The sequence below is a fragment of the Onychomys torridus genome, chromosome 2 (assembly GCF_903995425.1).
Source record: "Onychomys torridus chromosome 2, mOncTor1.1, whole genome shotgun sequence".
Lineage (NCBI taxonomy): Eukaryota > Metazoa > Chordata > Mammalia > Rodentia > Cricetidae > Onychomys > Onychomys torridus.
Genome location: NC_050444.1, coordinates 154,554,917 through 154,580,412, shown reverse-complemented (window position 1 = coordinate 154,580,412; position 25,496 = coordinate 154,554,917). Strand labels below are relative to the sequence as shown.

The 25,496-nt window shown below is 48.7% G+C and overlaps 1 protein-coding gene across 1 annotated transcript; it reads right to left on the bottom strand.

Annotated features, from left to right (window-relative positions):
* Positions 1 to 336: 336 nt before the first annotated feature.
* Sdhb (succinate dehydrogenase complex iron sulfur subunit B) lies at positions 337 to 17,712 on the bottom strand. Its single transcript, XM_036179617.1, has 8 exons — positions 17,512 to 17,712; positions 11,690 to 11,823; positions 8,561 to 8,646; positions 6,955 to 7,091; positions 6,256 to 6,372; positions 3,578 to 3,679; positions 2,438 to 2,560; positions 337 to 516 (listed from the first exon to the last, which is right to left on the bottom strand). Exons 1-8 carry the CDS (start codon positions 17,599 to 17,601, stop codon positions 439 to 441), a joined length of 867 nt encoding a protein of 288 aa, XP_036035510.1. The 5' UTR covers positions 17,602 to 17,712; the 3' UTR covers positions 337 to 438.
* Between the last annotated feature and the right edge of the window lie 7,784 nt (positions 17,713 to 25,496).

The following is a 25,496-nucleotide window of genomic DNA, read 5'->3' as shown; positions in this document are numbered from 1 at the left end:
GCTAACACTACTGAGACTGGGAATACCAGGCAGGTGAGGCAGGTGAGGCAGGTGAGGCAGGTGAGGCAGGTGAGGCAGGTGAGGCAGGTGAGGCAGGTGAGGCAGGTGAGGCAGGTGAGGCAGGTGAGGTTTACTAGTCCTGTTTTACAGAAGGGCAAGGTGAGTGCAATGCTGGGTAAATGCCCCAGCTCTGGTTCCCCTCGATCCTCACCAGAGCTCAGGTCTGGAGCCCTGCTCACCTCTACAAGGATAGAGTTCCCCTGGCACCTTCCCAGTCCTCAGCAGCAAGGCAAAAGAACAGGACTGCTTTTGCTAATAATGTAGAGTAACACCCACTTATTTCATAAAATGTTTATTATACATGCTGCTTTCCTGGAGAATCCGGTGTTCAAAGGGATTCAAGTCGGAGCTGACAAAACACATCCAACACGCAGAGGGTTAAGCCAGGGCCCTCTTCTCCTTGTAGGTGGCCATCATCTTCTTGATCTCAGCAATGGCTTTCCCTGGATTCAGACCCTAGAGGAAAAAGAGCATCAGTACCAGGTGTGATGGAGGGAACAGAGCTGGCCAAGCCCCTTCCCAGGAGGGGTGGTGGAGATCCAGCCCTCAAAAGCCAGCAAGCCAGGGAAGGGCAGCCCTGCCCCAGGGTTCTGACACTTCCAGGAGTCTGTTGCACTGACTCTTGGCATAGTTCACACCAGCAGGCAAACATGCCATGGCAGTTAACTCCTCTAGGACAACAGGCTATGGTCAGTGTTCACCAGACACCATTACTGCTGTCAGTAAGTCAGCCACTGCAGACGACACATACTCTCAAAAGCACTGTAAGAAACTACCCCACAAACACCTGTATCTTGAGTCTGGCCAATACCAGCATCCTTGGCTGCAGCAGGACTCATCAGTAACCTAGTAAGTGCCAGTTTTGCAAAATCTGGGAGGAAAATGGTAGGTCCATGGCAAGATTAGACTCATCTGAGTTTGGGAAGGGCCTCTCACATTAGAAGAATAGCCCAGAAACTAAAACATGGACTGACCGGTACTAGCTGGAGCTCACTGACTCTGGAATGACAGCCTGGGAACCTGCACAGAACCAAACCTGACCCACTGAATGTGGGTGACAGCTGTGTGGCTTGATCTGTTTGTGGGGTTTCTGGCAGCAGGACCAGGATTATCCCAGGTGCATGAACTGACTTTTTGGAGCCCATTCCCTGTAGTGAGATACCTTGCTCAGCCTTGATACAATGGGGAGGGGCTAGGCTCTCCTTCAACTGGGTATGCCAGACTTTGTTGTACCAAGGGAGGCCTTACCCACTCTGAGGAGTGGATGGGGGCAGAGTGGGAGGGAGGTGAGGAGGCGGGAGAAGGGGAGGGAGGGGGAACTGGGGTTGGTATGTAAAATGAAAAAAAAAATTAATAAATAAATATATTAAAAACAAAAACAAAAAAAAAAAAAAACATGGAGGAAAGAAAAGGGAAAAAAGGTGAAAATAACCCAAGACAGGATAGGCTCTTCACACAGCAATACAGAGCAGTGTCCCAAGTGCACAGGTTAGAAGGGCACCGACGGTGTGGCAAAGAAAGGCAGGACGGACACGTGTGAACACTGCACAGCTGAAGTCAACGTCAGGCTCACAGGACAGAGCCACGCTCTCCTGAGCAGCCACAGCCTGTCCTGTGCAGGACTTAAGAACTTGCTGAGAGGTTGGGCCCTTGGAGTCCAATGCGACTCCATGCTGGAATTAACTTTAAACAGTTAAACGGCTACCCTACAGCTTTCTATCTTGCTGCCCAGTCCCTGCTTGAAAAGCAGTCAGGGTCACACCTCATAGGTCCACGACTGGACCAGATTAGAAGGCAGCCAACCCTTGGAACGATCAGAAGTGGCCATACCCACTGTAGTGGGTTGTGAGTCAGAGCCGGACCAAGAATTCCCTCTCAGGAATGAGAGCCAAGGGTGGTGGCACAGGCCTTTAGTCCCGGCACTTGGAAGGCAGAGGCAAGCGGACCTCTGTGAGTTCGAGGCCAGCCAGGGCTACACAGAGAAACCCTGTCTCAAACAAGTTAGACAAAACAACAATAAAAGCAATGTGAGACCCGGAGGTGGTGTGGTCTAAGCAGGGGAGGCTGAAAGCACGGCATATATGAGGAGAAGGAGACCAGGGAGTCTGGAGCTGAGTCCTATGACAGCTCTACAGAACAGAGACCTGCCACACTGGCTAAAGCAGGTCAGTGGCTCCCATGGCCACTTGTTTCCCGCAGCACTGGCTTCTGGCACAGGTTCCTACCTGTGGATTCTGGTGGCATTCTTGCCCCTACATCCCTGTGTCATCTACAAGTAAGGCCTGCTGCCCTCTTGGGCCTGGTAGAGTCTGTGATGAAGAGCCATTCCAAGCCCCAATGAGAAAAAGAAGGTCCGTCCCTCTCCATCTGCCCATACCTTAGGGCATGTCTGTGTGCAGTTCATGATGGTGTGGCAGCGGTAGACAGAGAAGGGGTCCTGCAGCTTGGCCAGGCGCTCCTCTGTGAACTCATCTCTGGAGTCGATCATCCAGCGGTAGGCCTGGGAAAGCAGGGAGGTCAGCCGAGCCATGGCCTGGACAGGTTTGCCATTGTCCTACAGTTCTTGCCCATCTTGCAGGAAAGCTCCTGGCTCTTTCTAACTCTGTGTCCGTGAGTCTTTGATCTACCCTGTGCTTGGTACCTCGGTGCTTAATGATATGGTATTGGACATGGCTCATTTCTGTTGTTCCAGGTTCTAATTAGTGAGGGTGGGCTGTGCTAGAACCTGCCACTAAACAAATGGATGCTTAGTTTGGGACAAGGTCTCACTGTACAGCCCTAGCTGGCCTGGAACTCAGAGATCCACCTGCTTCTGCCTCCTGAGTGCTAGATTTACAGGGATGCACCACCACACCTGGCTTGTTTGTTATTTTAAGACTCCCAGCCTGGCCTTGAACTCATAATCTTCCTACCTCAAACTCTCAAGGGCTGAGGATTACAGGCATAATGAGCTATCATACACATCATGGACAGTTGGTTTTCTGTCAATCAACACATGCCCTGAGATGGGCAAATCACAATGGTGTACCACAGGACCCTGGAGCTCTTCCAGCTGTGTGACTGAGACCTGTGTGGTTTCCAACAACTCAGATCCCAGGGAACAAGCGGCACAGTGCACGTAACTCACATGGCAAGGTCAACACTACTCTGTGGTCATAGCCTTCAACTTCCTTTTTAATGGGAAAATGAGAAACACGAAGTTGTCTTTCGACTTGCTTCACAGTCTCAGAAAAGCACTGACCACAAATCTGAAAAGCAGGCTTCCTTCCTGCCCTCCAATGAGCAGCTGTCCCTCAAGACGCTTCTCCCTGACATACAGCCCGCAGCCCAGGGATCCACTTCACACAGGCTGTACAGTGGGTCCCTCCCTTTGGGGTGGTCCTCCTTGCTACAAAGGTGCAGCGAGATGAGACCTCAGGTTTGCTAAGAGCCATTCCAGCAAAGCATGGGATATACTGCACGTCACTGGACATCATCCCTCTGCACTTCTGGCTGCTTGAGTTAGGGAGCACCGCACCTGCATGAGAACTGCAGGCCCCAGGTACTTGTCTCCATTCCACCAGTAGCTGGGGCAGCTGGTGCTGCAGCAGGCGCACAGGATGCATTCATACAATCCATCCTGTGTGGAGAGAAAGGAACTCAGAGACCAGGTACCAGCACACGTGCTTTCTGGGTGAAATCCAAGGGTGGTTTGTGGCTGTGTAATAGATTCATAAAAAAAGACCTTGTAATGAAATGCAAACCTCTGCTGGATCAGAGCCCAGGGTCCTTAAGTCCAACAACAGTGCATATAGATTTGATAATCAATAAGCTCCCACTGACCTAAAAGAGCCATGAACAAGTTCAAGTTTCCAACCAGCATGCAGTCTGCAGCATAGAGGTCACTGAGATTCCTTGGCAGGCTGCCCCAATGTCTGTCCAGCAGGGCAGTCTACAAGTTTCCAATAGGGCCTCAGTAGCATCCTAAGCTGCCCTCCACATTTCACACACAGACCCTTGAACTCCAGGGAGGGTAAGAGGGGGTTAACTAGAGCACCTGAACCTCAAGTGCATCCTGGTTATTTTGTATGTTTTTTTTTTTCAAGGCAAGGCTTCTCTGTGTAGCCCTGGCTGTCCTGGAACTTGCTCTGTAGACAAGGCTGGCCTCAAACTCAGAGATCTGCTGCCTCCAGAGTGCTGGGATTAAGGGCGTGCACCATTACTGCCTGGCTTGGCATCCTGTTCTTATACATGCCACACAGCCTCAAGCTGCTCTCCGTGCCTAGCAAGTCGACTTTCTAATTCTGGTAATAAGCAGCAAACCAGAGAGGCCTGTTTGCACAGGGGCAGCAGGGGCAGCTGGTCACCCAAACACTGTGAGCCCAACCCAAGCAGACAGCTGGCTGCCTAGACTGGGTTTGTGGTAAGAAGTCCCATACACTGTCATTATTCGAGAGCAGAGGGATGTACTCAGGGTCCTATACAGCACATGTGTAGAACCCTGATGGAGTAGAAACAGTAGAAGTGGCTCAGCAGCAAACTCACACTCTGCATGTGTGAAGTCTGAGATTCACCTCCTGCATCACCCACCCCCAACCCCAAATAAATGCGAAAATTAAAAGTAGTTCATTGTATTTTCAATTATTTTTTAAACAGCATATTAATTTAAGGAACCAACAAATGCTACATAAATGTTTATTATGTTTTGTGTGGTGCTGGAGTTAGAATTCTGGGCCTGTGTAAACTAGGCAAGACCCTTACCACCGAGTTATTGCCCTGGCTTCATGCTGGTATGTGCATATATGTGTGTAAATATTCATTTTTGAGACTGTAGCCTGGGCTGGCCTGGAACTTACTATGTAGCCCAGGCTGGCCTCGAACTCCTGAGAATCTTCCTGGCTCAACCTCCCAAGTGCTAGGAATACAGGCATGAATCACCATGCCTGCTCCATGTAGGTATTTAAATAAGGACACCTTTATTTTGGGAATGTATGTATGTTCAGAGGCCTTCACTTCCTAGTAAAGCTACCTCAAGGCAAGGCTCCTTGGCTGTGAGGCAAGCATGCCCAGTCTGGACTGGGATGTGCAAGACTATGTGGGAAGCAGAGATGGCGACAAGCAGAGCGCTATCCCCATGAACACTCTCAGCTGTAGGACTTGTAGCATCACGGACTATTTCCATCATGGACCAGCATGCTCTGTGACTTCAGTGTTTTATGTGTAAGAGGAATAGAATTCATTTAGGCACCCACACACTGACACTGGTAAAATGTCCAGCATGAGAGAGTCTGGGGGCCCAGAAAGGAAGGAGGCAATAACAGTGTTCTTGGTCCTCTAGACAGAGTCTGTGTGTCAATCAGAGAGGACTTCTCAGAGAGGGGAGGAGATGGAAAGCTTTGATGCTGAATCCTCCACTTAAGGGTTTGTAGCCCAGGACTGGGTTGGGGCTCAGTTGGCAGTGTTTGTTCCACAAGCACAACGCCCTGGGATGGAGCTCTAGCAGTGCATGTGGGAGGTGGAGGCAGGCCGATCAGCCTGTGATATAGCCCTGTCTCAAAAGAAAAAAAAATCTGTAGCCTGGACTCAAGAACAGCAACTCCAGGAGGTCAGTACCAACCACACCAATCAAACACAACACAGTTAGGAACAGACAGCAAGGCCCCACTTCAACCCTGCCCCTGCTACTGCACTGCCACAGACAAACCCCAAGCCTTCTACCCACTATGTGAAGTAGTGGTGGTGAGACTGAATGGCCAGCATGCATGCATGTTATTAACCCCCCATCCCTGTGAGAGCAGCTCAGTTTTAGCCACCAGCTTTTACAGACCAGGCATCCTAAATACCGGTCTCTTCAGGCAGCAGGATAATCACTTGCCCTGAAGGTAGGCAGCACTCAGCTGTGCCAGCTCCTTGGCCTGCTTTGGGCCTTCACAGGCATACGCTGACTAGCTGGTTCCAAGTGGAGAGTTTCCAACCCTTGGGTCAGCTGCTCTTTTTCCCTTTCCTCTCCAGCACTGGGGATGGATTTCAGGACCCTGAGCACACTAGATAAGCACTCTGCCACTGAGCTCCACCCACACAGCCTGGTAACTTTTTTTTCCTGGGTCAGATATTCCCCAGTTTCTTTCAGAACATGAAATGTTCTGCATCACCCTACGGCTCTCCCAACTTCCCGAAAGCACCCTCGCCAACCATGACAGTAGTTTAAATAATGACCAGCTTCTCCCGGTCCTCGATGGACTGCAGGTACTGCTGCTTGCCCTCCTGGGACTCATCCTTCTTCTTCAGATAGGGCTCAATGGATTTGTACTGTGCGTAGAAGTTATTCAGATCCTGAGGGAAAGGAGAGGGCAATAGGAGAGGGTCAGCTTCTACCAGGGCTTCAGCTTCAGCTTCCTATTAGTTCACAGACACTGCACACTTTCCCTCCCCACGACAACCGGAAACCAAACTCTCAAAGGCAACTGCAGTCCTTTCTCCTGCTGCTCCAAGTCAGGGAGGCCAGCAGAGGGAGGAGAGCTCAGCAAGGTCACACTCCTGCTGCTTTCCCACTCACGTTCCACACAGACTATCCGGAGGTGAGGCCAAACCCTTCATTTCCAGCTATCCCAATCTGGAATTCCAAACCCCTATCTCCAAACAAACCCCACCACCTGAGCTTCAGAAGGATTGCTTTCCAGGCACTGGCTTGGCCTTGGAAAGGGGGTCTCCTAATGTCTCTGGGGATACTGTAGAATTCTCCTTGCCATGAACACAGCAAGTGTCTGATTGATAATGTCTACCATAGTAGCCGTGGACACCCGGACCTAGGCTGCTCTGGAGAACAGGGCAGGGCACAGGGGCACGCTTACACCACCCCTGCAGGACAAACTTGCACCACCCCCTTCAATAGGTGGGAGAGCCACAGACACTCACAGGGACTAGATCCTTGATCACATACATATGTGGAAGAGGGTAAATTTTTGAGACTTTGCTGAGGTTCGTGTCGATCCTGCGAGTGCACGCCAGAGTGTTGCCTCCGTTGATGTTCATGGCACAAGAGCCACAGATCCCTGAGAGAGACACCAGGTGACCTCAGGCTTCCAATCGTTTCTTCTGGGCCATGCTGACCACCATCAGTAGTTGCGCTAATAGGATATGTCTTTTCTCTCTTTCCTGCCCAGACTTCAAATTTGGACCAGGCAAGCACTCTATCCATCAAGCTAAACCCTCAGTCCCTTGAAACCCTGAGCTGGCTATCCCAGGTCCCCGAGGCTAGTGATCAGCTAGCACAGACATGGAGACTACCCCTGCAGCTGACTTCTGGTTTCCAGCTCACTCCAGGTCCTTTCAGAGTCCCTTAACTACATGGGCCCATTTCCCCTGCTGCATATTAAGTCCATGTAGTCACCTACCCACCCTACATGAAGACACAACAGTCCTGGCTCACAGATGGGCTTCACAGCCACAAGGGCCAGCCAGGCTTCAAGGCACCATGTAATTTTTGCCTTTTGAGTTTTTTTTTAATTATTATTAAATTTTTACTTAAGATCATATTTTAAACATTTTTACTTTTGTTGCAATTGCTAGCAATTACTCCTCCCACCCCCCAAGATAAGGTTTCTCTATGTAGCTTTAGTTTTGGCTGTCCTAGGACTCACTCTGTAGACCAGGCTGGTCTGGAACTCACAGAGATTCATCTGCCTCTGCTTCCAGAGTGCTGGGATTAAAAACATAAGCCACCACTGTCCGGCTTTTCTCTCTCTTTTTTTTAAGATAGTGTCTCACTATGTAGCCTTGGCTGGCCCTGAACTGGACATGTAGACAGGGCTGGCCTTAAGACTCAGAGATTTTCCTGCCTCTGCCACCCTCGGCTCTGTAGTTTCAGAGACACAGAGTAAATACAAAGCTGTTAGACTAGGAAGTTGTCTTTTCACTGTCTCGACAGCTCAGCACCAGCACGTGAGCCTGTGACAGTGTGGGTCTGGATAGGCCTCAGCAAGAAACTCCTACCTCTTTTTTTTTTTTCCCCCCTGAGACAGGGTTTCTCTGTGTAGCTTTGCGCCTTTTCTGGGACTCACTCTGTAGACCAGACTGGCCTCGAACTCACAGAGATCCGCCTGCCTCTGCCTCCCGAGTGCTGGGATTAAAGGCATGTGCCACCGCCGCCCGGCAAAACTCCTACCTCTTGCCACACAAAACTCAGACTGCAAATGCCAGCTAGCCCGTCTTCACTGGTGCCAGCAAGCTCAGGGCAGCTAACCGGAACCACGAGACAGGAACCTCGAGCAAAGCACCCAGGGGAAATCAGAACTTGCATCACAGTTCAACCTTTGGAAGCCGTTTCCCAAAAAGAAGAAGGTGATGTACAGCTTTGCTCAGAGTATCTGCATCTGCCCTTTATTCCCTTGTTGTCCAGTCTCAGCAGCAAGGTCATCCGGCAGTGCTGGAACTGCCCTCCAGGGTGTCCCCATCAGTGGCAGCCAAGCTCTCTGAGGTCAGAACCCCGCTGAGGACTAGTAACAATGAAAGCCACACTCACCTTCTCTGCATGACCTTCGGAAGGTCAAAGTGGAGTCAATTTCATTCTTAATCTTGATTAAAGCATCCAACACCATAGGTCCACATCTGATAGAGAAAGGACTCAGCTGCATTCACGAAGGTCAGCATCCTTGCTTCACTACTGTACAATGATCAGGACACCTGGATGCATGGTCCATCTAGCCTCACATCAGCACCAGATTTTTTTTTCCCCTATGGTTTTATTTTTTTACTTGCTTAAAAGTTTAACTACAGCCGGGCAGTGGTGGCGCACTCCTTTAATCCCAGCACTTGGGAGGCAGAGCCAGGCAGATCTCTGTGAGTTTGAGGCCAGCCTGTTCTACAGAGCGAGATCCAGGACAGGCACCAAAACTACACAGAAAAACCCTGTCTTGAAAAACAACAACAACAACAAAAAAAGTTTAACTACTGCATAGTTATTTGTTCATTCTTGTGTGTGTGCAGTGTATGCATATATGAACACGTATACATGAAGCTGCACACATACTTACAGGCATGCACGTCTTTTTCTGAGCCTGCAGCTGCTGCTTTTCAGCTAGGTTGATAGTGAGCATGCCCAGATCTGGATCCGCCTGTGTCTGCTCCCCACCCCAGTGCTATGAGTGCAGGAAAACACTGCCTGGCTTTTTTCATGGGCGCTGGAACCCACACTCATGCACGCACAGCTAACACTTTTACCCACTCAGCCATTTCCTCAGCCTGCTTTTTTCTCCTTCTGGTTTTTGAGATGGTGTCTCACTGTGTAACCCAGGCTAGCTTTGAACTCAAGATCCTAATTTGGCAGTTAAAAATAACACATAACCACCACAGGAAATATGGTAAAGATGATAAAAGAAAGGAAGTCAGGCTAGAGAGATGGTTGAATAGTTAAGAGCACATGCTGTTCTTGCAGATGACCCGAGTTCAGTTCCCAGCACCCATGTTGGATTGCTCATAATTGCCTGTAACTCAGCTCCAGGGGATCTAACATCCCTGGCTCTGCATGCATACACACAAACACACCCACCCACACATAATTAAAAAGAAATCTTAAAAAGAAAGCCAATCACTCATATAGCACAAGGTGTCCTAGTCCAGATTCAGTGAGTATTCTTATGGAGGCAGCGCGTCTTATAGGAGTCAAGCTGAGTTGTAGTTTTCAAGGATCTAGCTTACTTCATCAAAATTGTTGAACATCTGAGCATAACCATTAACAATCATCTAACATTTACAAGATCTGGAGTGACAGCCCATGCTTGGTACAGGGATTTTGTATCTTTTATTTATATGTATGTATGTGTGTATGTCTGTGTGTGAAGTGCCTGCAGAGGCCAGAAGAAGTATCAGATCCCCTGAAGGTGAAGCTGCAGGCTGTTGTGAGCTGCCTGGCATGGGGGTGGGGAACTGAACTATAACTCCCTATACCCCTATACTCTTACCTCCAGCCCTCTTAAAAATTTCTGTGTGTGTATGTTCAGGTGTATGTATGTGCACATGGATGTGAGGTCAATGTCAGGTACTGATCCTCAAGCGAATCCAAAACTTTGTTTTGATGAGACAGGGCCTCCCACTGGGACTACAGATCATCAAAGACCAGGCTGGCTGGCCAGGCACAGATCTTCCTGCCTCTGTTTCCCCGGTGCTGGAAGAGCAGGTGCATGTTAACCATGCCCCACTTTTTATATGTGTTCTGGAGGACCAAAGTTAGATGTTCACGTGAGCACAAAAGTACTTTATCGGCTGAGCTGTTTCCTCAGCCCCTAAATCTGTTTGTTCATTTGTTTGAGACAAGGTCTTATATAGTACTGGCTGGCCTTGAATTTGCAATGTAGCTGAGGACAACCTTGGAGGTCCTGGTCCTGCCTCTACTGGCCAAATGATGGGGTTATGGGTTTGGGTTACTATACCTAGCCAGTCTGCTTCCTCCTCTGTTTCCTTGTATAATTAATAATCCCTGATCCCACCAGATTTTACTGAGGAGTGTGAATTAATGTTTTATTGTTTTAGCAGGTGATCAACATGGCAGAGTCAAGCACTGGAATGAGGTTGTGGACAGAAGTTGGGACTTCTCCTCACTTCTTTACAGAGTCCCCACACTTTCTATGTCCTCTGCTTTCTCTAGTGTTAGTCTTTCTGCTGCTATGCGGACCGAGGCCTGACCTCATGGAGAACTATGTAGCACACTCATGGAGTCTCCAGTCTCCCAAATGTCGGTCACTTTCCAGTGCCTTCAGGTCATTCCTCTTTGCTCCCTGGGGTCAGTCTAACGAAAGCCTATTCTATCATTACTGGAAGGAAACTCAGTAATTACTTACTTTTTAAAAATTCTATATTTTTAGCCACATGTTATGGAGGTAGGGCTTTTTAAAATTTGTTTTGTTGTCTGTCTTGTCTGTCTGTCTGTCTATATCTATCTACCTACCTACCTACCTACCTACCTACTTGAGACAGGGTCCCACTATGCAGCACTGGCTGTCCTGTGGCTCATGTAGACCAGGCTGGCCTCGAACTCACAGATCTACTGCCTCTGTCTTTTGAGTTTTAGGATTAAAGGTGTGCACCACCACGCCTGGCTTACTGAGTTTTGATTTGCAAAACTTACCTTCTAATTATCTGGCAATATTTTTATTTATTTTTTCCTTATTAAAACAGTAACCTACGAGTGTAATTTGGGGTTAAGGATATAGCTCAGTTGGCAGAGTGCTTCTATAGCATGCATGAAGCTATGGGTTCAATCTCCAGCACCTCACACCTATAGTCCCAGAATTTGGGAGGTATAGGGAAGGAAGATCAGACATTCAAGGTCTTCCTCAGCTATACAGTGAGTTCAAGACCAGCCTGGGCTACAAGATTGTCTCAAAAGGAAAAAAAAAAAAAGGAAAAAGAAATTGGGGGAGAACACAAGGAAGGAATTTTTCAGAGAATCAGGCTTTTTAAGACCTGAAAACTATCCCCTCATCAAATTATGAGCTCTCCTTTAGAGAGGGGGCAGAGCTCAGCGGTCAAGAGTATGCTCAACAAGCATGAGGCCCTGGGTTCAGTCCCTAGCAGCACAAAGCAGAAGTAACCATGAACCAAGCATGTCTGCTCAGCCCTCTCCATACCAAGTACCTGGCTGGCAGACACTTACTTATTCAGATCAACTTCGTAAGTTTGCATTCGAGGTTTATCTCCAGTCTTGTCCGGGTCCCATCGGTAAATGGCAAATTTTTTGATTCGGGGAGCTGCAGCAGCAGCTGTCTGTGCCCCTCGGCAGGCCTGAAACTTGAAAAGGAAAAAGAAAGACATTAAAAAATGTAAGATACTTCTTTCCACTTAGCTGGCATGATAAATGTGTTACTGGGTAGAACAAGCTGATGTACAGCTTCCTTGGAAGGTGCAGTCACCAACACCAACAGATATCAATAACCCACGATACACCAGCTATGGTCCGAGGACATAGCTACACAGCTCCCAGTAAAACACACCTTTGTTTTCACAGAATTTATTTTGTGGCAACAGACAGTGACAGAGAAAATATGCATGAAAAAGTACACAGAGGACCCTGAGGAGGTGAAGCCAGCATCTGGAAAAGGTAAGTGGTCATAGGATGCTGACTGGGGTTGAAGCTGAGCCTTAGGAGACTGAGGGAACAACACATGTGAGGGTGTGCAGGGGATAGAGCATCTCTGAGGCACAGTCTGATAGGCTGCAGGAGGAGGCTAGAGCAAGGACGAGACATGGCTGCTGTGAGGACCTGTGCTGTGGAATATTCCTTTTACACTGTGTGTAGATGTGCCACTGTGATTGGTTTAATAAAAAACTAAATTGTCAATTCCTGGGCAGGAGGTATAGAAGGGACTTTTGGACAGAGAGAGCTCTGGGAAGAAGAAAGGCAGAGTTACCAGCCAGACTGAGAGGAAGCAGCATGGACAGTACAGAGTAAAGGAAATAAAGCCAGGAGACAAAAAGTATATTAAGTGTTGGGGATTTAGCTCAGTGGTAGAGCGCTTGCCTAGCAAGCGCAAGGCCCTGGGTTCGATCCTCAGCTCAAAGGAAAAAAAAAGTATGTTGATAAAAATGGGCTAATCTAAGTTGTAAGAACTAGTTAGTAACAAGTCTAAGCTATTAGCCAATTTTTTATAATTAATAGTAAGTCTCCATGTCATTATTTGAGCTAGTGGTCCAAAGAAAAATTGCCTACAGACCTGATCACAACACTTAGGTGGGTTCATTTAATCTGAGAACATGGGATGCAGTGAAACTACATGAGACATGCAGTCCAAGCCGGATTCAAACTTTTCAATCTTCCTGCCTCAGCCTTCTAAAGGCGGGGATTATAGGTGTGTGCCACAACCACTAGCCAACACAACTTGGAAATCATGGTGGTGATATAATATTGTGTGGTACATGTAGGTAGGTAACAGTTAAAAGGGAGACTTATTATGAGATCTGAAGAAACCAGTCAGAAAGCTATTCAGTTACCAAAACAAGATGCTATAGCCAGTGAGAAGGCTCAAGAGGGTCCAAGTGCAAGCTCAAAAGCTTGTGTTCCATCCCCGGGAGCATGATAATGACTGCGACATTATCCCTCAACTCCATATCCACACTGTGGCATGTGCCACCATCATGCCCAGCTTTTACTTGGGTTCTGGGGAGCTGAACTCAGGTCATGAGGTTTATAAAGAAAGTGTTCTTACCTGGTGAGCCACCTCTCTGACCCCTTTAGTTTTAGAGACAGGTTTTCATGTGGCCTTGAACACACTATATAGTCAAAGATGACCTTGAACTTCTGAGACAAGGCTTCACATAGCCCGTAGGGCCTCAAATTTACTATGTAGCCAAGAATGACCTTAAACCCCTGATCTTCCAGCTTCTACCTTCCAAGTGTGCCAACCCATAGCTAGGAATCAGCTAGAATCCTGTTGTGAGACAGGCTCTCACATGTAGACCTGGCTGTCCTGGAACTTGCTAGTAGACCAGGCTAGCTTTGAATTCACAGAGATCTGACCAACGCTGCCTTCTGAGTGCTGAGATTAAAGGTGTGCACCACCATGCTAGTCTATTTTATTTTTATTCATGTGTATGCAGCGTGTGTCTGAGTATATGCCACATGTGTGCAGGTGCCAGAAGAGGGCATTGGACCTGCCAAAGCTAGAATTACAGGTGGCTTTGCATGACAAAACATGCATGCTAGGAACTCTGCAAATGTTTTTGAGAGCTAAGCCATCCCTCTAGTCCTGGAGTTGTGGTTTTCAGAAAGACAGGATAAATTACACATGCTTGTGTGTTGAGCATAATGATGTTGACAGAGAAGAAACCAACTATGGACCAGTGAGGGGAGGATTATCAGAGGGTCTTGGTGGACAAAAGAGAAAGAACAGGATGGACATTAGCACATGTGCTGTGCTGGCCAGAGGTGTCTTGCTAGCCCCACCCTGAACCCCCAGTAATAGTTAGGAGAATTTGGATGACTCTCTTGATAAGCCTGTGTCCACTCAAGGGTGCTTGCTTTTTAAAGCCTTTTACTCCCCTAATGTTTGTGCCTAAATTTGTATTAAAACTTAAAAAAACCCAAAACCCTTTTATTTATTATGATTGTGTACATGATGTCGGTGGTGAGGTTGCACTCTTGTGTGGCGGTCAGGAATGCTCTATGCAGTAAGTTCCCTCTTTCCGCCTTCACGTGAGTTCTGGGGAAGGACTCAGGTCAGCAGGCCTGAGCAACAAGCATTTTTACCCAGCAAATCATCTCCTCGGCTCTTAGAGCTTTCCCTAATAAACTCCACCTTTACTTTTAAAGAAGACTGTACAGACAGGGAGGTGGGCCAAAGCAACCTATGCTACAAGTCTGCCATGGGAGAGGACTGTGGACACATCTGGACCTCAACCTATGCCTCTAGTGAGTGTGCAACGCAGGAAGAATGTTTCTACACAACCTTGGAGGAGATGAACTTCATGGCCATGACTACGGCAAGGTAATGAGTGACTGGACAGACATAGGAGAGAAGGGAGAATTCCAGCACATTCCAGAAGGGCTGTTGTTATTCCTCTAGCATACTTAGAGCAGGCCTGAAACTAGACAAATTACACAGCCACAGGAGGGAAGGTGGGCCAAGGCAGGAGGGCCATGAGGCCTGCATGAAGTCAAACCTGAACACACGCTGAAGGTGAGGCTTGTATCTAAAATCTATCCATGGGGTTGTTTCAGACCCAAGCCCTGTCACCTTCATGCTGGGCGTTCTTCAGAGAATTAGTTAGCCAATCTGATCCCACTTCCTCTTTTGCAAAGGGGAGGGTGGGATTGACACCTCTTTCACAAGGAGCAAGCCAAACTCCTGGCAAAGTTCAGGAAATGATCTCTGCCTTTCAACACCGGCACCATTTTCAGGCCTCAGATGATTCTGACTGGCAGATGGGTGTGCTAAGCCTTGCCAGTCCCAGGAGCAGAGAGGCACAGCTGTAAAAGGCAGCTTTGCCCGTCTGGAGTCCACAGTCCAGATGAAGAAATAAGGTGTACTATTAACAGTTAACCTATCACAATTAAATATTCTTAGGCGGAACTGCAGTCCACGGGTGCAGACCACGCACAGGAGGTTCAGAACCTGAACCTACAGCTCACAGCAACACAGCAAGCTCATTCCGGGGTCCTCAGGAATACAAATACACCTTCCCACAGGGAGGATGCCTCTCTCACTCTTACTGCCCTGGGGAAGGTGGGCAAAGATCTCTCCTGAAACCTTAACATGACCCTTTCTACAGTTCATTCTAGAAAGCCCAGTGTGGGCCTTAGAACTCACTCCTAGTGGTGGGGCTCTTACAACTTAACTGCTGCTTCAGCAACATGGAAAGAGGCCGATTAACAGGGTCACTGAGAATCATTAACTGGGAAACCTATCAGGAAGCACCTTCCTCGAGAAAACGGATGCACCTCTTCTCATCAGCCATGGATTGCCTATAGCTCTTCAACTAGAGGTGGGGCCTTATGAAATTTCCCCCATTCATGTTGGCATGTGAACTGGTGCTACGTTATGCATCCAATTCCATGATGCCAACACTAAACACATGTATGTATAAGCAGCACTAAATGGACTCAAGAGATTATGTATGTGTATATGTATATACTTAGCAATGATAACTAAAGACATGAATTTGAGAGGGAGAGGGGGGACGTGGGAGGAGAGGGAGGGGTGGAAATGATGTAAATAGAGTATTCATGTATGAAACTCCGAACAACAAAAATAGAATCATTAACTGAATACTCAGGACATCAGCCCAAGGCTCTCGCAGCACTTTTTTTTACTGTTCTTTGAGACAGGGTCCGAATTGGTTGGCCTTGCATATACAGCTGAGGATGTCCTTAAACTCCTGATCTCGCTGCCTCAGCCTCCTGAGTGCTGGGATGACAGATGTCAGTGCACCTGACGCTGTACCCTTCCTATTCAGAAAGAGATACATAGGCAGGCAGTGGGGGTGTATCCCTTTAATCCCATCACTTGACAGGCAGAGGCAGGCAGATCTCTGAGTTCAAGGCCAGCCTGGGCTATGGAGTTCCAGGAGACTGGCTGTCTCAAACAAACAAACAAGGAAGAGAGAGAAATGCAGAGTGAATGCTTTGCTAGGTTCATATCTGGCAGGTTAGAGAGAGCTGGATTAAAAGATGGTTGAGTATGTACTGTGTCCTGCAGCCACTTGAGATGAGAGAGATCAAGTCAAGAAAAGGAACTAACATTTCTATGTATCTACTACATGCCAGGATCTGTTGCAGGGCCAGGTGTGGTGGCACACACCTTTAATCCCAGTATGTGGGAGGCTGAGGCAGGGGGATCATTGAGTTCCAGGAGCTGCAGGGCAGCCAGGGCTGCTTAGGGAACCCTGTCCAAAAACAAAACAAAACAAAAACAAGGCTGGAGACATGTCTTAGCAGTTTGGAGAGGAGCAAGGTTCAGTTCCCAGCACTCACATGAAGTCTCATAACCACCTGTAAACTCCAGTTCCAGGGGATATAGTGTCCTCTTCTGATCTCCCTGGACACCAGATAGAGACATGGTGCCCCTACATACATGCAAGCAAGCACTCATACACATAAATAAATTAAAAAAAAAACACCTTAGGGGAAAAAAAACTGCCCAATATAAGTTTTTTTTTTTTTTAAATGGGGTCTGATGGAGAGACAAAGTTTTCAAATCTCTAAGGAGGTCAGAGTTCCTGCTGTCCAGCTTTAAAGACCTGTCCAGTAGCCCAGAAGAGCCAACAGACTGAACAGGATTTGCAATCTTTAGTCCCTTAAGTAAGCAGAGGACGTTTCTCTTGCCTTTCTAATGCTCCCATTGAGAAAGCACACCTGCAGTGCGCAGCTCCCGAGGCCGCAGGGTGTGCGGGGAGCCGTGTGACAGCTACTACGGTAGTATAACCAGAAGCAGCTCCAGGCTGTGCCTGTGTCATCCCATGCCAACGGGTGAGATCAGTGCCGCTACACACCCTTACACCCTTGAAGAAACACGCTTCAGGGAACCGGGTCTTGCCTGCAGCCTTCCACGGGCCGAGGTCCGCATCTTCCACCTCGCCTTCCCCGGAGGGTCAGGGGCATTGCTTCCCGACTTTAGCGACCCACATCAGCTTCCCCTGGAGGTGGCGACCTGGCCTCCGGGTCCCACCCCAGGCATCCCGCCGGCCCTTTCACACAGGGCTGAATATCTGGATTTGCAGCTTGTCCTGTGACCTTGAACAATTCGCCTGCCCTCCTGACCTCTGTCTTCCGCTGATCTTTTCCAACCTCCGCCCGGCCGCGACTCTCCGGCTGTGGCGAGGCGCGGGACCGCTAGCGGACAGGATGCTCCGGGCCAGGGCGCAGGTGAGACGTCCTCCCCTGAGGCCTGGACCCGGGCTCCCTCCGCCTCTCCGCGGCCTCTCCACTCCAGCAGCCTCGGTGACCGGCACGGCTTCCCACTGAACCACGGCCCCGGGGCTCACCTGCAGGCCGACTCTGACGAGAGCGGTAGCCGGGAAGCCGCGCTTCAAGGAGACCCCGACCGCCGCCGCCGCCATCTTGGCTCCTGACATCAGCCCCACCCCTTACCCTCCGGCATCCCGTCGAACACCGCGGTGGAAGCCCGCAGCTCACTTGGAGGTCCGCTAGCCACCTCAGAGCCAACGAATGGGAGCCGGCTTCCGGTTTCCCGAGCGAGCCGACGGAAAGTGCGCGTGCGCAGTAGCGGCCAGGAGGGCGCATGTCCGCTGGGCCTCTTATGTTCCCAGGGTGACCTCTGGAGTCTGAGGGGCGGGAGGGAGGATGGCCTGGAGGGGCGGAGCAAGGGCCAGGAGGGGCGGGGCCTTCCCATTTTGCTCCCGGCGGTGATTTTAACCCGTCTCCACTGGCAAGGGTGTCTGTCAATCATCCTCTGACTCTTGTCTGATCATTTTGTTTTGCTGAATCTAGAGACCTCTTCATCCCCTAACTGATTGGGACAGTTGGTGAGTGAGTGAGGCGTTCACAAAGATGACTGACAAAGGTGTCACTCATCCATTTATCCATAAATAAGTAAATAACCCGCTTGACGGAGATCCTAGCAAATAGCAAGTGGAGGCAGGAGGAACATCAAGGTCATCTTTGGCTACTTAGTGAGGTGGAGGCCAGCCTGGGATGCATGAGATCGAGCCTCAAAACACAAATCCTGAACTAAAGCAATCAGAAAGTAAGGGGCACCGGCTATGTGGCTGGGGCCAGGCTCTGGGGTGCCTGGTGAGTGAGCCAGACCCTCACCTGATTCCTCTATAACAGCGGAGACGGACGAGTGGGGGAAATGACAGCAGGAAAGATGGGTGATGTAGCCTCTGGGGTCCACTAAGGAGAATGAACCTGAACTTCAGATCGTCCTGCAGTTAAAGAACTACTGAGAGTTGGCGTTACAGATGTGTGCCACCATGCCTGTTGTGCCAGCTAGCACTCTACGGGTTGAGCTGTATCCCTAGAATTTGTTCTTTGCGTTTCCTTTGGTCATGGGAACTGTTTTCTCTAGCACCTTTTATGGAATCTTTCAGAGTCTCTCTGACTCGGGATTTGACTACCCTGGGCAGGTCTGATCTTGGTGTCCCAGATCACTTGATCTCTTCAGGCACCCAGTGACTTTGCTGGTCCCCTGTTTCCAGGAGGAATGATTTCATGTCTCTCCGCTCCCTTTTGGCAGAGGAAGAGCACCGTTTATAGTCTTTGGTTTCCTCACTCCGGCTCATTTAGATGCCACTGGAGAAGTTAAAATGACAGAAGGAATGGCAGACGGGGCCAAGTTTCTGAGACCTTTACCTGAACCTGGCTTCTCTGCCAGGTGGCCTCGTTAAAGAGGGTGTTTGAGGTCTGAGCCCCAAGAGGTTACCTTAGCTGCTCCCCTTAAGGGCATGTGACCTTGAACAAGTCCTCCACCTCTGACTTAAAGTGTCCTGGCCTGAATCAGTAAGGGATTGGACCAGCTGATTTAAGATTCCATGATTGACATGCTGTCTTGTGCAACAGTTGACAAGGTGGAGGTCACCTTGACTTTCCAGGGAGCTGGCTCAGCACTGGGAAAGGCCCTTCCGATCTGCCCCAGCGGACCTTTGGGCCACCTAAATTGGCTGAGGTCGTAGGAAGACGGTCATTTTCTTTGCAACTCCTCTAGAGCGTCAATGGCAGTATTTCTAGAGAACTGGCCCCCTTTGTCATTTTCAGGCTTTATGTCAAAGACAGACACCACCCCTACATGAGTGGCTACCCTTTAACTTGGCCTAGGTCACTTTGGAAAAAGCAGTCTGCGGCCAGCAAAAGTGAGATCTTGATTTATGGAGGGGCTCTTGGTGCCAGTGTGCCCACACACTCTGCAGTCACATCATTCCTGGGCTTCATGGGGATTTGGGAAGCTCAATGTTATGGAGGGATAATAAATTCCTGGGCGGCTCTACCTCCGCCCTGAGGTTTGGGCTTCCGGAAAGGCACAGATGCCATAGGACTTAAAGGTCTTCGTGGTCTACTCCTGGCTTATGTTCCCAAGGTGTCCTTGCCATAAGACCGTAGGGTTTGGGGTTGGTTGGTTGCCATCCATTTGGAGAGTGATATATTGCTTTTCATCAGACATCCTGATGGGCATCCTGTGCTTATACAGAACCTCACCTCATCGCTTGCAAATGTATTTATATCAACAGTCTCCTCCGGTTCTCCTGACAACCAGTTGGGTGGGAATGACTGCCCCAAATACAGACAGTCTTTGAATACTAGGGAATCCAGGCAGCATAGGGTGGGACTTCTGATTGAGGGGCTCTTTCCTCCTCCAGGGCAAGAAATCGAGTCCAGAAGCAAAAATGAATACCAAGCTGAGGTTGATAGATCAAGATTGCATTCTAAGCACTCAAGAGGCAGGGGCAGAAGGATTGCTAGTTCCAGGTTAGCCTGGGCTACACAGTGAGAACCTGTCCCACGACCCTCCAAAAAGAAAAAGAGAGCCAGGAGGTGATGCCACATGCTTTTAATCCCAGCAGTCCAGAGGGGGAGGCAAGTGGATCTCTGAGTTTGAGGCTAGCCTGGTCCACAGAGAGAGAGAGTTCTAGGACAGCCAGGACGACACAGAGAAACCCTGTCTTGAAAAAACTAAAGAAGGAAAGAAAGGAAGAAAGAGGGGCCCCCACTCCCTTTAAACTTATCCTCATATGGTTCCTCCCACCTGTCTCCTGAGATGTTCACATTCCCACTCTCATCAGCACCACCACCCATCAACATCCATACCAGAAAGATGGCATCATCCTTGATCCCGTTTTTCCTTTCACATTCCAGCTATCACCCATGCCACCACAGCCTCCAGGCGCCTGTGACTCCTCTAGTCATATCTGTCCACCCCTCCTCTGTATTCACCTCTGTTTCTCTGTGAAGTTCTGTATCTTGGATCTGGAATGTTCTATTTCCTTGACCTATTTATCTATTGACAAGGTCTCATTATTAACCCAGGCTGGCCCAGAATTCTCAAGCCTCCTAAGTTCTGGGGTTACAGGTGTGAGCCATCTGTCTGCTCCTTCCTCCTTCACAGCCATTGGTAAAAATTCAGATCCAACTCTCTCCTTTCTTAGAAAATAAATCCTTTGACCACTCCCAACAAAAGATCCTCTACACAGGACCATCAGTACAACTTACACCTGCTTTGATAGTGACCCACGTCCATATCTGTATGCACAACTGGGGACGTTTTAAAGGCCTGGCCTCTTCACTCTGTTTTAGTTTCTTTATCAAATTTGTTGCTGTCTCCAAGTCTGTTTTGAGTTTGTTTCTTCTTTTTGGTTTTGTCTGGGGACAGGGTCTGGCTGTAGAATCTGGCCTCAAACTCGTGATCTCCTGCTTCGTTAGCAGAGGAGCATATAATCTGTTCTGGATTCTCTTTGGCTTTTGAATTCTTTATGACTATGTTGATTGCAAGAAGCTTCCAGGCCAAAGAGAGGATGTGTCTGTCTTCAATTCCGAAGTGCCTAGCTTGGGATGCAGCACACAGTAGGGATGAAGTCAAGTGAGTTGGCTGAATGAAGGAATGAGGAGTAGGAGAGGTGAGTTGTTTCCTTCTAGCAGTGGAAGAAGAGACTGAGGAGCAGGTGGGTGTTTAGGAGAGCAGGGGGCCATGTGGAGACTAGAGCACCACAGTTTTCAGTGCCATGACCAGGGTGAGGACCAGGGTAAATAATGTTTTTTTTTAAAAATGTTTTTCAAAAGTTCATTATAGCCAGGTGGTGGTGGCACACGCCTTTAATCCCAGTACTCAGGAGGCAGAGGCAGGCAGATCTCTGTGAGTTCAAGGCCAGCCTGATGTACAGAGTGAGTTCCAGAGACAGCCAGAGCTACACAGAGAAACCTGTCTCAAACAGAACAAAACACTCGTTATGAAGGGGTTAGACCAACACAGCTCAGCAGTTAAGAACACTTGTTGTTTTTTGAGGACCTATGTCTAGTCCTAGCACCTACTTGGTGGCTCACAATCATCTATAATTCCAGATCCAGGAGATATGATGCCTTCTTCTGACCTCCAAGGGAACCAGGCACACACTCGGAGCACATACATATATGCAAGCACAACATTCGCACACATAAAAATAAAGTAAATAAGTCTAAACAATTTTCTTTAAACATTCATGGTAAATAAAATAGGAATGTTTTAAGGTGAGACGCTATTCTCTAGAACTACTGGAAGCTGAACACAGGGATCTGTGGCAGGCCAGGGCTCTACCAGTGAGCCACATCCCCACGCCTCTCCCTTGACTCTTTTGCATCTTAGCCTCTTAGCCCTTGTTGGCTTCCCTGTAGTCAACATGAGGAATTTCATGGTACATCAGGGCCTTGGGTGCCTCTTCTGAAAACAGAATAGAAGGAAAGAGAGTCTGGATGGTCAGGGATGGAAAAAACACAAGTCTGTGTGATCAGCCAGCCAGTATTCAGGCTTCCATCTGATTCAATGCATGCCCCACTCCCCGACCCCATGAAGCAGGGTACTTGCTGTGGAATGGTCTTTCTGTATGCTGTGAATATATGTTGCTACTGTTGGTTAGTAAAGAAGCTGCTTTGGCCTATCACGAGACAGGTAATAGCCAGGTCGGAAATCCAAGCAATGATACAGAAAGAAGAGAGGTGGAGTCGGAGGAGACACTGAGAGCCACCGTCTGAGAAGCAAGATGTAATGGATCTCAGGTAAAACCACAAGACATGTGATGACACATAGATTAGTAGAAATGGGTTAATTTAAGATGAGTGAGCTAGTTAGTAATAAGCCTGGGCCGTAGACCAAACAGCTTGTATGTAATGTAAGCCTCTGTGTGTTTATTTGGGACCGAATGGCTGCGGGACACAGGAAAACTCCTGTCTACAGGTATCCCTTATTGAGAGGTTGGACCTGAGTCCCCTCAGCCCTGTAGTCTCCCTCTGGCTACTGCAGGAGGAGCCTTTCCTAAGGCTCAATTATCCCTGCAGGCCTGTGGCTTCTGAGCTGGGCAAGAGGCCGACTCTTTCAGGAATATCTCTGCTCCCTAGATGGGCTATTTTTCTTCCGGGTCCACTCATTACATATCATGGGGCTCTTGAGAGAAGCTGAGGTGAAAGCTGGTGATTCCAGAATCAGAGCTGACACAGCAGAGCAAATGTCACCCACACAAGCTCCTGTCCCTATCCTTTCTCAACTTTGCCTGGCTCTCAGAGAAGCCCTTTCCCTTCTCCTCGTCACTGAGTGGTGTCCCTGCCAGGCTGATGCTGTGAGGCTGCGTCTGCTGACAGCATCCACACTGGTAGGATTTCCTGGGTGCTGAGCTCTAAGCAAACCCTTTGGCTACATTTGCTCCATAATCATTACAGGTGAGAGTTATGGGTCTTCATTTGTTGTTGAGCTTACTGAGCCTCAAAAATGGTCAACTACTCACCCAGGTAACACAGCTTCTGTGGCTCTATGCCTGGACTGTGGGCTCAGTATCCATCAAGGAAAAGAGGTGGCTGCAGTCACTCTGGTCCACCTCCAGGGGGCACCCACGGCCCACAGCACTGCCCAACACTCTTAACAGCTGTTGCCAACTTGCCCTCAGAAAAGGCTTATCTAAACCCCTTTCTTTCATCCCGTACAAACCCCACCATATAATTAGACTTCTCAAAATATGCTCTTCAAGTGGGAGTGAGGCAATAGGGCGACAGCCTTCTTCCATTTCACAAGCAATCTCTATGGAATTAACTCCCAGAGCAAAGAGTCACGAGTCACTCCTGCCCCAGCTGGACCTGCGTTTCACACCGCTTAGGTCAGCTCAGCTGCTGGGACTTAGCAAGTAGCCCAGGGGGGACTATCACCCCTCCCCAAGCACCAAGCGGACACATACATTTAGAACCCATCCACCCAGTCTGCCCCTTTCACATTCCCACCTGCCTGCTGCTGCTCCTGCATACTCCCAGATTAGCAATTCCATTGATCTTCCAGGTAAATGCAGACATTTGCCTTGTGGACACCGTGCATTGCACTCCATCCACCTCCTTCCATCTGAACCTGAAGTTTTGAATGTTCTTAAAAATCAGAGACAGACCCTGCAAGTGAAATGTAAACATGAACACAGGTGAATAGTCTCACGGTGGCCAGATGTCAGAAACAAAACAAGCCAGTGAGATGCGGTAAGTCAAGGGCAAGGCTGCCTTTTAGGGAGACTAAGTGTAGGTTTGGGGGTTCGAGCTGACTTTGTGCCCTCGAGTAAGTCACATTCCCCCTGTGTGTGTTAGTAAAATGAATGGAGAGAAACAGTCTCCCGCTGTGGAGGAGGATTAAACTCCTAAAGGAATTCTCCTTTTGAAGTGGTGATGGGGAAAGCCAGTTGAGGGGAGGGAAAGAGAGCCACATATCACTAAAAGAAATGGATTATGATAATAGACTTGGAGATTGGAATGGAAATAATGTGCACAGAATTCAGCCAGTTTTAGCAATCATTAAAAAGTACATATAGCAGGCTGGGGGGATGGTCAGTGAGTAATGTGCACACGCATAAGGACTTGAGTTTGGATCCCCAATATTCACATAGAAACAAGGCCTGGTTGTGCTCACTCACCTGGAACCCCAGCACGGGATGGGGGTGGACTGAGGCAGGCAGATCTTGGGGTACTGGGCAGCCAGTCTGGCAGAAGCAGCCCCCACTGGGTCAGTGAGAGACTGTCTCAAAAGTAAATTGGAAAATCAACAAGCTGGTTCAGAGTCTAAAGGTGTTTGCTGCCAAGTCTGAAGAAGACCTGTCTTCAATGGAGGTTATCCTCTGACCCTCACAAACACACACCCACACACAAAATAAATAAATAAATGCAATAAAAATAAGGTCAAGATTCCTTTGAGGAAGGCATTCGGACATCAACCTCTGACCTTCACGCACACATGCAAGGGCAAGCACACAGGCAAACACCATACACACCCAAAACACACATCATTCAATTTTTGATGTGTAAAGAAATTCAAGCAGTATAGACGAAGTTCAAATTCTCTTGGTCACATTTTTCCAGAGGTGGCTGTCACCAGTATGCAGTACACATGTTTGTCTCTACAGAAGCCCATGGTAGTTTGCACACTGCGCAGCCTGTCACCTTTCTGTCCCTCGCTGGGTCTTGGGGTTTTGTGATGTTATCATAAATAGACTGAATTCACTGTATGAGCTTCAAAATTATTAATCGGTGTATACCATGGTTTAATCATTTCCCAGACGGTTTCTTTTTTTTTTTTTTTTTTTTTTTTTTTTTAGCTGAGGATCAAACCCAGGGCCTTGTGCTTGCTAGGCAAGTGCTCTACCACTGAGCTAAATCCCCAACCCGGTCCCACACGGTTTCTTAAAAATGGGTTTCTTGGGACTGGGCAATGAACCAGTCAGTAACATATTTGCCATGTAAGCATGAGGACCTGAGTTGGCCCCCCAACATGTGGTGGCACATGCTTAGAATCCTAGCACTCATGAGTGGGCTTTACAGAGCTCAGTGCCTAAGGTGTGACCCCTTGCACAGCCTTGATGTGGGGGTGGGGTTGGGGTGGGCATGGGGCTTGGACCTGCCTAAACTGAATGTACCATGCTCTGCTGACTCTCCTTGGTAGACCTTGACTTGGAGGAGGTGGGAATGGGGGGGTGTGCTGGGGGGAGGCTGGGAGGTGGGAAGAGAGAGGAGGGGGGATCTGTGGTTGGTATGTAAAATGAATAGAAAATTTCTTAATTAAAAAAAAAAAAGAATCCTAGCACTCAGGGGAGGCAGAAACAGGCAGATCCCTAGGGCTCATTGGCCAGCCAGCCTAGCCTACTTGGTCCCAGGTCCCAATGAGAGACCCTGCCTCATGTAAAAAGCTGGTGGGCAGCTGCTGAGGAAATGATACTGAGGCTGACCTCTCACCTCTATGTGCACATGCACACAGACACCTGCACATACAAGAAGACATACATACATACATATGAACATATGTAACCCC

Excerpts from the sequence above, each read along its gene's own strand:
- Sdhb (XM_036179617.1), bottom strand. The coding sequence starts at position 17,601 with ATGTCAGGAGCCAAGATGGCGGCGGCGGCGGTCGGGGTCTCCTTGAAG. Across the intron at positions 3,680-6,255 it reads TCGAGGACCGGGAGAAGCTG|GATGGATTGTATGAATGCAT; the intron begins GTCATTATTTAA and ends CTCTCCACACAG. Across the intron at positions 517-2,437 it reads GCACACAGACATGCCCTAAG|GGTCTGAATCCAGGGAAAGC; the intron begins GTATGGGCAGAT and ends TTTTTCCTCTAG.